Source organism: Gordionus sp. m RMFG-2023, chromosome 2 (assembly GCF_954871325.1).
Source record: "Gordionus sp. m RMFG-2023 chromosome 2, tfGorSpeb1-WG-v2, whole genome shotgun sequence".
NCBI classification, from domain to species: domain Eukaryota; kingdom Metazoa; phylum Nematomorpha; class Gordioida; order Chordodea; family Parachordodidae; genus Gordionus; species Gordionus sp. m RMFG-2023.
The window spans coordinates 50,176,406-50,190,288 of record NC_088776.1 but is presented as its reverse complement, the minus strand read 5'-3'; the positions used below and the strand labels follow the sequence as shown (position 1 = coordinate 50,190,288).

The 13,883-nt window shown below is 26.4% G+C and overlaps 1 protein-coding gene across 1 annotated transcript; it reads right to left on the bottom strand.

Annotated features, from left to right (window-relative positions):
* Positions 1-3,288: 3,288 nt before the first annotated feature.
* Positions 3,289-9,148, bottom strand: LOC135924675 (ATP synthase mitochondrial F1 complex assembly factor 2-like). Its single transcript, XM_065459769.1, has 7 exons — positions 9,039-9,148; positions 8,846-8,991; positions 8,703-8,800; positions 8,588-8,665; positions 8,357-8,469; positions 8,197-8,312; positions 3,289-4,315 (listed from the first exon to the last, which is right to left on the bottom strand). The coding sequence occupies exons 2-7, from the start codon at positions 8,852-8,854 to the stop codon at positions 4,187-4,189; spliced, it is 543 nt and encodes a 180-aa protein (XP_065315841.1). The 5' UTR covers positions 8,855-8,991; positions 9,039-9,148; the 3' UTR covers positions 3,289-4,186.
* Positions 9,149-13,883: the final 4,735 nt, after the last annotated feature.

Here is a 13,883-nt window from a genome sequence, read left to right as displayed (position 1 = left end):
AAAATATTATTATAAAATAATAGTCAAGTATTACACTAAAGGGCATAGTTTAAAACGAGGATTACATTTTTCTTTTATTTATTAAAGCATGTAAATTTTTTTATATTGGGGTGCTTTTGTCCGATGTTTTTTTCCATGATTTTTATCCAGTCTTTGACTAAATCAGTGATTCTTTTAAAATTTTACACTTCAGTTATATATTTAACAAACTATTGGTTTAGACGATATGATATGGCAATGCTCTACTTTTTCCTTCACATATTCAATAAATAAAAAAATCATTTTTCAAAAAACTTTTTATATTAAAATTTATTTTGTAAGGATATTTATTCTATATGTAAATTAGATAAATAAAAATATGACCTAAAGGGATCTATTAATATAAGATAATACTTGCTATACCATTTCCTATTTTAACTTAGAAAAGGACTGCGGAGAATAATCAGGGGCTTGTATACATAACTATGAATGATATCAACCCTCTCAAAACTTTTAACCTCCTACCAAATATAAATAATTAAAAAAAGAAAATACCATTCATCCCGTTCCAATTTTATTCAAATAATGATAATTATTTCATGACTAACTATCCCCTCTCTAATTTCAATGATGCTCCTCCAATGAGTTCGCAGTTCAAGTTACGATATTGACCTTGCTATAAAAATTTGGAAAAAAATTGGTTGAATTAATTTTGTTATATTATAGCTCTAAAATTCCTTAAGGTTATTAATTATTTAAATATTGGCATTTGGTTAACTTTTTTTAATATACTATATTCTCATTTGATTTGATAACAATGTAATTGAGCTTGGGTGGCTTCATGTCATGTCATGAATAATAAAAATAAAACTAAAATACATCATTTTTTTTGGTTATATTTTTTTAAAAATTATTTTTATTTTTTTTTAGGTATTAAAAATAATCTAAATTATTTTTATTAAACAATAGCTCAACCTATTCGCTTGATGAAAATAATTAGCTATCCTTAATTGTTTTAAATTTTACCATAACCAATCCATCTCATTTTGATACATTTTCCAAAGTTGCCGCAAATTATGTCATCTCTCGGAAAAGTTTCCAAGCTTAATTTTCTTTTGGCTAAAATATCGAGTCAGCCTTTTATCTTTAAATCCTCATATTTTGAAATAGGAAAAAAGTTGATTTTATAAATAATGATAGTAATATTTTTTTAAGATATTTCATTTAATTTTTTTATTATAATTGCTTTCTTTAGATTCTTTTTTCAATCAAAATTTGATTCAAATTTTTGAAATTTTAATAACTTTTGGTTTATACATACTTAAAGGTGTGCTATTGTCTATTTCTCTTATTAAAACTAGTTTTTGTTTATTGACTAGAAAAACTGATTGATGGAATAGTAAGTACTAACTGGCATTTCATATGGTATGATTATGAGCTCACCCAAAAATATTTGTTTGTGTTGCCAATCCTGGCAATTTTATCTTATTTTGTCGTTACTATCTACCAAACGAATTGAAGAATCAATGTAATAAATTTCAATTATTGATTTAAGTTCCAGATCAAATGCTTCCAGAAATTTGGTTGATTTTACGCTTTAATGGGTGATAAAGATTTTATTTCTCTTACAGTACGGTTACCTTTTTGTGTGTGAAAAAATGACTGATTAATAAATATTGGCGCAAACCAGCTATTTTCCATTCTATCAATAATGCCAAATTAGGCAATTTTTCATATTTTGCTAATAAACTTTTTCTTTATACTGTCTATTAAACGAATTAAATTATAATTAATATGGAACATCGATAAAATATTCGGAATAAATTATTTCAGTCGCTTAAATCATAGATTTGCCAAAATTTTGTTACTAATAGTTTTTTTCCTTTTATGAGCTACTATATACTCGTTTAAATACTCAATTGGTACTAATAAAGCAAGAAATATTGATACAATTTACAATTAGTTAGTAGAACTATTCAGCCGCCAAATTTAACGGCGCTGATATTAAAATATATAAATCTTGTCTATTCCTCTGTTCTGATACACAAGTTGAAGCATATAAAGAAATTACTCAGAATTATCAAACTATTATGGTAATTATAGATATAAATAGCTTAAACCTTTGATTTTGAATGATACGATCAAGTTAGAATATTTTGAAAGAATTAAATAAATATGTAAATATAAGCGTAAAAAATATGTAAAGATTTATTTTTAATTCTACATTCAAATGCTGGCTCAGAGATGAGTTTAATGAATATGATTAGGCGAAAAAATCCTTCTTCGGTCTCATTTAATTTATTAGAGGCGAATTAATGGTAAAGCAGAATTTTGATATGAATTGCGAAGAGTTAAAATTTATTTTCATAAATAATAAACTTTTAAATAAAATAAATTCCTTCCGATAAATATGTAGATTTGGATCTAATTTTGACTTTATAAATATGGATAATATTAAAATTTATAAATTATAATTTGAAAAAAATTATTCACCAATATTTATATATAAATGGATTACAGTTGTCGCGCTTTCCCGTTTTTTATCCTTTTAGTCATTAAAAATCCCACCTCACTCTTAGAATATGGGAGGTATGGCCGGGCCTAAAAATTTGCTACAAAATGAGAAAATTGAATAAGACGCCTATTTAATCTATAATTAAAATATAGCCACTTTTATAATTATTTTTTATTATCCTTCATTTATAAACTATTCTCAAAATTTAGAAAATGCTTTTAACAAACCACCCCCCCCCCCCCCACCCTTGTCGTGGTAAAATATGTAAGAGTAAATAAACAAACACTCCATTTTGCTCTGGTTTCCCGATATTGGAATATCTTTATTTTCTTGATTTGGAACATTTTCTATTTATTTTCAAAAAATCCTGATTTTTTTTAATTCCATTTTAATAGAAAAAACGAGAAAAAGTGCTTAGAAATTAAGTAGAAGGGTTAACGGTGTTTTTATAAAAACGCTGTGATTTAAATTGAACTAGTATTATTTTAAAAAATGATGAAAACTATTTTACGTTTTTTAATTTTTATATTGTTTTAGTTAGACTTGTGAAATGAGCAAAAATAAAAAACTAAAATAACTGAAGATCTAATGATTTATTTCATAAATATTACAAAGTAATCCAATAGAATATTTCGAATTTTTTTTTGATTAAATAACTTTGCAGTTATTTCTATTTATTAAAATGCGAATAGAAGAAAAAGGAGAGGTCAAAATATTCAAATGAATTAGTTACTTTTATATCAGAAAGTTATATCGATGTGCATTATCTAAAAATTGTAATTAGGAGGCATTAATTATCAGTAAAATCTTCTATAATTTTTAAAATAATCTGAGAAAATCCATAAAAAATTCTTAATTTTCAGTATATTTTTTTATCTAGATTGGAAAATACGTATTTCATTTACTTTAAGACATAAAGCACACTATAAAATTTTATGTTGGGAGGGGGGTTAACTTATTCTGGTAAAAACTTAACAAATGTCCCCTCCATACTTACAACCATGAGTGAGTGAGACCAGAAAGATTAATATATTTTCTATCACATCAGATAGAGGTTACATGCTTATTAAAAACAATACGTAATAAAATATTCTTAAAACATTCGCGTTTATGATTTAAGAAACTTCGGTTAGTAAATTGATATTGAATATATCAATTTCACTTAAAATGAATATGCAATTTTCGCGGTCATGCGCTCGTTATAATAATTTCGCGCAAATACATTCGTGGTAGAAAATTCGCTATAAATGGTTCGCGATTAAAGTTTCGCTATAACGAGTTCGCGATAAGCTTCGCTAAAATGTATTCGCTATAAAGTATTCGCGGTTTAGGTTTCACGGAAATAAATTCGCTATAACGAGTTCGCGATCAAAGTTTCGCTAGAATGTATTCGCAGAAATAAATTCGCGATATTGTCTTCGCTATAAATGTTTCACGGAAAAAAATGCGCGGAATTGGTTTCGCGATATTATCTTCGCTATAAAATTCCTTCGCGATAAACGACATTCGCGATAAAAGTTTTGCTGAATTGACCTGATACGTGATCAAATACAATTGGAAAATTTTTTCTTACAAAAAATCTGAATTTGATCAATAATCTTTCATACAGGGAGTATATTCTTTGTTTATTATAATATGAGTTTGCATAACGTAGTCTTTTTCATTGTAAATTAACTATAATAATTTTCAAATTTAAGAGATAGATTGTATATTGGAGATTTCTTGATTAAAATGGCAAAATATGTAAGAGCTGGCTAATCTAGATATAACGTCACATTCATGTATATCATGGCTCCATTCAACATTACCCCATTTCTGAATCTGTGCGTTATATAAAAAAATTTTTAAAAATGGTAAACTATGTAATAATATACTCTCTGATATAATGTGAACCTTACTTAATTCAAGCTACCAAGCATTTTTTCGTTTTAATTTAGAGCTGCCAGGTTATCAGGTCACCGTGAGTCAAGAAAAATATTTTTTGGCATATAAATAAAATGCGAGTAATATGGTACTAAGATTTTCATATAATGGAAACCGGAAATAACAAAAGAAATTGGTAACATATCATTATTAAATTCCCACAAGGTAAATATGATCGTTTAAGACATGAGATGTAATTGGAACATACTGCTGTGATATGATGATTTTCGATAATATCAATGCAAAAAATTGCGATTACTGTAACCGATAAGTTGGTTAGGGACTTAGTCCTTATACAGCATGGATATAAAATCAAGATAATTCGGGCTCAAAAATGTATAAACCGTTGGATTAAACTTTTAAAAAATAATATTTTTAAAATTTTGATATAATATTGAATTTGACTCCTTTCCCATCAGATATATATTTATATATTAATTACATTCATCTTTGTCTCTTAATATCGGGATTGTTAAGTAACATTTTAAAAAATGGCGATCAAAGGATCGAAGCTCTAAAAAAGAAAGAACGAGGATCCCAATCTTTTACCTTGGCGATAGATAAAATAAAACGTTTTTTGTTAAACATACTGGAATATTAAAATTTGTTTTATTATTAAAAAAATTGAGTCTATGCTTGAAGTACACTATAATATAGCGAGCATTTACTGCATTTGAATATTCCATTTTTTAAAAAAATTAAGCTTGATGGCTAGGTATCAGGAAAGTTGCCTCAAAACGCAGATATATAGAAATAAATAAAATCATCTGACCTTATTTATAAAATATTATATTAATATTCCTCACTCCCCCCCCCCCATCCCTCCAGAACGTGTTTGTTAGTGTATCAATCCCGTCAGGCGCGTAAGGTAGAGGGGAAATTCCCCACCCCCATCGCAAATTTGACTGTTATCATAAATATCGTTTTAAGCTTATACCTCCACCCCCTTACACACCTCCCCCGCTCTCTGAAAACAATATATCATTATAAGGAAGAATTAGAAAGAAAAATTAATAAAAGTTAAAATAACGACTATAATTCAAAATTTTTAGAAAAAAAGCGTTTTAATAAAAAAAGTGAAAACTCAAAAATATTTTTATAAAAATCTAATATAGCCAAAGGCCTACAATCTAAAGATCTCCAATAAAACTGATGGGGAAAAATCATAGTGCCCCCCACCCCCACAGAAAAATCCTGGATACTGTTATGATTCTTTAATCTAGTTTTAACTACTAAGCACTCTAAAATGAAAATTTAAATTTTTCGCTAAAAATAAATTAAAAAAACATATCTTAAGAACCTAAATACACTAGGAAGATAAAATGATTAACAGCCAGTTGTTAAATTCTACTTTGAAAAGTATCGCGCTACCGATATTTACCAAAAAAAAGGAGCGCGCGATTAGCTACAATTTTTTTTAAAAAATTTAAAAATAAATTTGTTTTATTTTTTGCTTATAATGTAATTACATAGTATATCAAATTTATAAATATTTAAATATAGTTAGTTTTTATTATAAAAAATTTTATGTAAAAAGACGATAATGTAATAAAAATAACTATTTATTGTAATATTCATTTCTTATTGATTTTGTTGCATTTTAATAATAAAATCATTTCTATACTATCATCCCCAAGTCTAGAGTGAGGATCAGAAAGTATAAGTTTCGCCTTACTAAATAATGTCTCAACACTACCACTTGAGGACAAGGCAGTATTTAATTGTATATAAATATTTTTAATATTAAGAAAAATTATCAATAATACTCATTTGTATTTTTATATTTAAAAAACCCGTATAGGGTATCCTTTATTTGAAAAAAAATTATCAGTGAAAGTCGTTTTTATGGTCCTAACTAGGACATCTTTGTCTGTTATCTCAATCATTAGTGTCTGGCAACAAAAAATTGTTGTCAGTATAAAGTTTAATCATCATGATAAATGATGGATTATCAACCAATGACATTGACTGAACTGTATCAATTATAAAATCGACAATAACTTTATCAGCCAGTTTCTGAGAAATATTGGCGTGTGCAATATTAATAATCAATTTAGCTTGAATTGAATTGGTTTTTTTGAATGTAGTCTCCCCTATACCACAATTATTAAGATGTTTTTTTTATGTCTTTAAAACTGTTGGCCTGAACATTCTTACAAAATAAAAATACTATTAGAATTTAAAAAAGACTTGAGGTTATAGCTACTAGATTTATTCGAGGGTATTTTTTTTTTACAGTTTGAACAAATAAATTTGTAGCCACCTTTTGTTTTTACATTAATTTGAAAATATTTATATTTTGGAAATGGAAAATTTGTATTATTGTTATCAAGAACATTTTCTTCCAGGGTACCTTCCATTTCATTAATATCATAATTGTCTGACTCACTTACATTGATTTGGATATTCATTTGTGATGACATATTAAATAATTTATGCCATATAATTTAGGTTTATAATACAAATTGAAAATATAAATTTGAAAATTAAATAATAATTATAAAAATTATTTAATCATGATATTATATTTAAATTTTCGTGTTTATAGTTACATTCATTATATTTTCAAAAAATAGCTAAGTAGGAGCACGCCAAAAAATAAATAATTGGGAAAAAGGTAGCTATCGTTACCAAAAAAGGCACACTACTTTAACAACCTCCTATTCTGTAGACCCATCTGGCACAAAAAAGTTCTTTCTGTTCCTGCCAAAGTAATCTCACTTGAAAAATCAAAAATCATGAAAAAACTCATATAAACAAGATAAATTTCTTTAGGAAAAAAGCAAATCTAGCAGATTTTTTTAATGATAATTTAGATGCTAAGTCTGTTTAAAAAGAAACACTATTACCAAGCAATTTAATGAGACATGGTTAAGGTGTATTGGTATTTAACAAATATATATTATTATAAATATTAATTTTCATTGTTAGAATATTTAAAAAAATATTAATAGAATTTTGTTTATATGCATTTTAACACTTTTCCTAGATGGATCCAAATTTAATTTTTACCTCATCCAAATTCTCAAATTATTTATGTTAGGATTTGACCCTTACATAGAATGATCTCTTAATTTAGTTAGGTTCCTAAATACTAATAAGCACCCAATTAACACTTATTAATATCCAAATTGATAGACCATCTTATAGGACAAATGATTGTCATAACAATATTGCTGACATTGCAAAGTGCTTCTTCATCTTCAAAAAATCGTAACTCCCTTTTTTTATTTGTTAGAAAATTGTTATTTTATTTCAGAGTCCTGCAGAGGTACCATTTGTATAGCCTGGCCCGGATTTATTTAAAAAAAATTTTTTTGGCTTAGCCCAAGTTTTTTTTTTAAAAAAAATTTCAGGCCCAGTCCAGATTTTTTAAAAATATATTATATTTATTTTGATTTTTATAGCTAATAATGGCGATTTTGAATATTTGGTTTTAAAATATACAGCCCGGCCCATGTACCTGGGCCAGCAAGTCTCTGTTTTATTTTATCATCAGTATATAAAATAGAATATATTTTAGAGATTCTGGTTCGAAATATTGCAATGAAATTTTTTTCTTATTAAAATGAATCAAGTCTTTGAACAAATAACTTAGTCTTACTTTTGTTATAAACAATTCGTAAAGGGGTTCTGGTTAATAGGTTTTCCAAAATTGAAAACTGGCAGCTCCATCTATTTAGATGAATTAGTATGCATTGCATGAAATAATTCATTTTATAATTCTAATTCTAAAGAATAAAAATGATTTCGATATAGTTAAGGTTTGAATTTAAAACTTGAAAATTTTGTTCTAATAAAGCTAAATTTGCAGCCTTTTCAGAATCAATGGTTCCTTCCATTAGAGCACAGGTTATGATTAATGATCTGCTGGCTTCACAGCTATATTTATAGCCTATATTGACAATGAATATATAATTAAAAATATTGATTACTAACCTGTTAAAACTTCAAAACTATGGCTAAATAAATGTCTAGTCAGTCTTTCTTTTGAATTGGAATCAGTTATTGGATTTAAAAGAGTAACTGTTGAATTGACTTTGACATTAAATCTAAAAAGGAGGGAGATAATGGATATATTCATAAAAATTATGTTGTTTTCTTTACAAAAAGTGTGTACCAATTTTAATGTAAAATCATACAAATGCAAGCTTCAATGTTATAATATACCTTTTTTCAAACCAATCAATCAAAGGATCCCATAATTTAGATTGAAGCATATATAATTCTTCACCATCATTTCTATAGCTTACCAAAAATTACTAAATCAGATATTATATTTTACCATAATGTATCATTTTCCAAAAATGATAATAAACTCGTGATTAAAGCATCCTTAGATAATTTTTGTGGATTGTCTAGAGACATATTCAACATTGTTGTCTATTATAAATATTCATACTTTATAAAAAAAATATTTAATCCTACAAAATGCATGTTGCTTTTATCTATAATATCTTTTTGAGATATCCATTCTTGAACAATAGCATGAGCTAAACCTTCTGAATTGGTTTTTAATATTTTTCCATAAGGAGATTTTAAACATTTTCCATCAAGACAAATATTATACAAGTCTATCATAACATAAATAAGATTTATTTCATTTAAATTGCTCTCATACCATCATTTTTAATGATATTTACATTTTGATAGAATTTTTTAATAACTATTTAATATAAAATAGACTCAATTACATAAAATTTAAACTTCTAGTATTAAAATATCTTTTTATATGCAGCATAATTATTCTCAAGTTATTATAAAATGATCGTAATCACTCCCATCAGTCATTGTCAGATGGCAAATATGGCATCTATATATTATGAGAGCAACATTGGATGAGAAGCATGACATTTAGTGAAAAATATAAATTTCCACAATAAATAATTAATTATTTCAATCTATATAAAATATAAATAAATTTTCTATTATAAATAAATCTTCTTCCAACATGAATAATTTTTTTCAAAAAAATCCAAACAAACCCTTATGCTTGAAACTTGAAATTATCAACTAGACATTGCATCAATATGTCCATCTTAGATATATAGGCATATTAATTTATCTATAAATTTTATTGAAGACTCCACTTATTGTAGACCTTTGGATATGTTACTTATATATTTTTATATTATTTTAGTTTTAGTTTGTCACATATTTTCTTTCTTAAAATTTTGAATTAGTATCCTCATTTTTAAAAAACAAAATGGGCTCGTGAATATGTATGGTGGCCTGGTATGAATAATGATATTGAAAAAATTACAAGGAAATGTATTCCCTGTAATTCGTGTGCCTCTATATACCCGTAAAAAGATAGGGAGTCAAATCAACTATACCGTGAGAACGTATCAGCGTCGATTTCTTTGATATAGACAAAAATTCATACTTTTTAGTGGTTGATTCTTATTCAAAGTGGATAGAATATGAGAAGATTGGTTATACCACAAAAATTGTTATTAGAAAATAACGGGAATTATGAGCTAGGTTCGGTTTACCTGAAACCAGTGGCGTAGCTACGGGGATGGTTTTCGGGTTTGGACCTCTCCAGCCCCCCCCCCCCCCCCCCCAAGAGCAAAAATTATTTTTTTTTTAGTTCAAAAGACTTAAAAGTGAATTTATATCAAATAAATACCATTAATAATTATATTTATTTGGTTTTGATGTTTGTGGAAGGATATCAGGGGCGTCGCTAGCCTTCACAATCTCAGGAGGCTCAACTAAAAAAATTTTTATGGGGGCTTCGCCTCCCATACCACCCAATGGCCGGGTTTTTTAAAATTCGCTAACTCTGAACAATTACTCTAATTTTCATATTTTGTCATTTATTATAATATGCATACAAAATAAACTTGCTTATAAAAACCACATAATTCAATAATATAATTCTTAGCAACTTACATTGACAAAAGGTTATCAAACTAGTATAGCTCTTTGTTACCACTTTAGACAATGTTTTATAGAATGGACTAATAAGGAAAAATTTATTGGCCTAAACCCAATCAACAATTTTTGAAGGAGAGAGTATAAACGACCAATCTAAATCATAAAACTATATGGTGGTTAGAGCTTCCTCTTAGATGACAAGATGGAAGCTAGATAAGCAATCGAGAAAATTATTGTGAGATATTAAATTTCTACAAGATTATCTTCCATTTTAAATAATATATAAACGACTACACAGTTGATCATTATTGTTTATCTAAAATATGCAATTATATGCTACATGAGCGGGAGGGGTAGGAACAGTTTGTATCCTACTTTTTTTTTTGGGGGGAGGGGGTTATTTATTAATTTTGAGGTGAAATAGGACAACATTTATTGCAGTAAAATTAATACTTTTATCATAGAATTATTATAATACAATTCATCGACCTAATCTATATAGCAAACAATCATACAATTGTTTTCCAAATAAAACTTTCTGCTATCCTTTTAAATGTAATTTAAAAGGTTTCGATATTTAAGCAAGCTCATGATGCCATAATAATTAATTCATTGTAAATAATGGAGGTTTTAATTGAATTTATTATCTAAAAAATAAATTCTTTATATTCACAAAATATCGATAGTTGGTAGTAGAGATAGATTAATTTAAGTTATCCTTTATAAATTCAAAAAAGAGTATCAATAAATTAAAAAGGTAAAAAGAATAATAGTAGAGACACCGCCGCCGAAGGCGGCGTGAATTTTTTAGGGGAGCAAAGGTTTTTGGAGGGAGTTTGCATCCAGTGAAAATCCTGTCATGTATACGCTGTTTACACGGCAAGGATGTCATATTAGAAATAAAATATTTTCTAACCATAAAATAAGAACCAGAATGATAAAATGAAACAATCAAGATTTTATATATTTTCGCACCACCTCTAGTTGGTATATTATATCTTAATATCAAAAATATACTTGTATTAAAAATTTAATTCAAAACTGTTTTTCGAAAAAGAAAAAAATAGCTTTCCTAAGAGAAGAAAAGATATCAAATATATTACATCTATTGTAGTATAAATAATAAAATGTTTAATTTTTAAAATTATATATAACTAAATAGATGGCATTAATTACTTAAATGCAAATTGTTACTATATTTATTATCAAAAGCATTTATATATAATTCATTATAATATTAACTGTAATATATTATATAACTGTCAAATACGTCTATAAAAGTTGCATTTTATCTAATATTTTAATAAACAACTATATATAATAGAGCATTATAAACTATATCTCTAATTACTTACTTTTTATACAGAAATCTCTTATACTTATTTGAACCTTGAAAATATTTTCAGGAATAAGTATGATACTAAAATTTAAAAATAAATATACAATGATTAGTCATTTTGAATACGGCTAATTGCAATATTAAATTTTTTATTTTCAATTAATAAATGATTATATTTATTTAATTAGGGTTATATGTTAACTTAAATAATAATAGTCAATTAAGTTTCAACTGTTAATGTTAAATTAATATTTAGTGAGTGATATTGATATTCTATTTTTAACACAAAATTTGATTGCAAGCTGACATAGTGAAAATATAATTTATATGTATTAATCTAATCTAATATTTAAGTATTCATTTAATAAATATTTAGACAGTCTTATTAATTTTTAAATAATAAAATTAAATCGATATATTACTTAATAGAATTATAAATGAGGTTGATTTATAAATTTGACTGAGGGTAAACTTATGCGACTAGTTAGTCTAAAATGTTACTCTCAGTTATTGAATGGGCAGGATAATATGTTAAGGGGGTTTTAACATCAACATTGGTTCTTATTTTTATATAACATGATAGTTTTCGATTGCCTTTGATTGAAGGTAAATAAGGAAAAATAATAAAATAATTTATTGCATAGTAACTCATTTGTTTGAGTTGATTATAATGATATTATGGTCCTGTAAAAACATTGATTATATCAGTAATTTGGTCTGCAGAGAGTGCTTAATAAAATTGTTAATTACGATATTTAACATTTTGTAATTTTTCTAAAAATGAAAAGTGACAATAAAAAGGGGATTGATGTTGTTCCATTCATTTTTTTTACTGAACGGAAGATAAATGTTAATTTATAATATTATTCAGAGAAGATAATAAATAAATCAAGTTTTTTTTATCTACATCGCACATTTTTTTAAAAATAAATTTAAATTGTTGTCGGAAAAAGAAAAAAAAGAAGTTTTAGTCTTTCCAGTTTTTTTTATGCATCATACATTTTTTTTACAATTGTTAATTAATAAATAAATAGTTATAGTTGTGTTGGTTTTTTAAAAAAAAATTATTTCTTGATATTTTATATATTTTTTTTAAAAAAACTGTAGAAGTTTTGAAATGATATTTGTTTGTAAAATTCCTTAATTATAAAAGGAAGCCTTTTATTAAAGTTTTTTTAAAGAATACGAAGTCAAAACTCATAGATTTGGACAGTCATTCATTACCTTCAAATAACGCTCATCCTAAAATATATGGGTTTACAGATGAATGCTGATATCCCGGAGGGGAACCAAGGACGGGAAACAGAGCCCCCGATTCAAGGAAGAGACGGTGTTATAATTGTCAATCAGAAGATCATATAAAGATTCAGTGCTACAGTCCGATGGAATCAACCCCTGGGAAGCAGCAACGACAACGGGTTTGAGACTTAAAGGACGACAACAAGATGATTAGCATGAGAGTTTGTGAAGAATATTATTAGACCGTCCATAATTAGAGATGACTCCTCAGCCTCCATCTCGCGGATGATGAATAGGGTGGGCTCAATGAATATAGCTCAGGTGAAGGCTCAACACAATAATCCAAAAGTGTTGTGCACAATGAGAAATACCGCTGTCGAAAAAACGACTGAAATGATACTAGCTCCACTGGTGGTTCCACGGAGACCATATGGTAAAATTTCATGTTAACGTTTTATATACTTTTTGTTATATACCATGTACAATATATTTTTATGTTTCTGGTAATGCCTCTTTCCCACAAAGAGGTGGCATGTCGTAGCATGCATAATTTTTAAAGGCAACCCAAATAAAATAATATTATAATAAAAAATAATATGATTAATATTTTTGGAAAAATATATATTTTTCTCCGCTGAGAAAAAGATGATTCATTATTGAATTATATTGTGATATATTTATTTTTTATTATAAAATGTTTGATATTAATTTAATAAAATTAAGTACAATTTGTTTATTTTTTTTTACATTATTCTTGATTTACGAGAAAAGTTAAAATAAAAGTTAAGCTAAATAAAGTTAGGAGTAAGATATTGGTGCCGTGACCAGGATATTTATCCCAGGTAATTATGGTTTACCAAAATATAAAGGTAAAAAGAATTTTTTATATATATATTTAAAATAAAAATAAAACACAAAGTGTGCTACTAAAATTTTTGTAAAATGATTTAAAAAAAAACTATGAATGGTTTTTAATTTTAAGTATAAGGCCTAATATGCTTAGCA

Bases quoted from the DNA above. Each gene is read 5' to 3' on its own strand.
- LOC135924675 (XM_065459769.1), bottom strand. The intron at 8,666-8,702 runs GTAAAATATAAT...ATTTTTGGTAAG, and splicing joins TTGGAAAATGATACATTATG to CTATAGAAATGATGGTGAAG. The intron at 4,316-8,196 runs GTTTTAAATTCA...TATAACGCACAG, and splicing joins TATTAGAACAAAATTTTCAA to ATTCAGAAATGGGGTAATGT.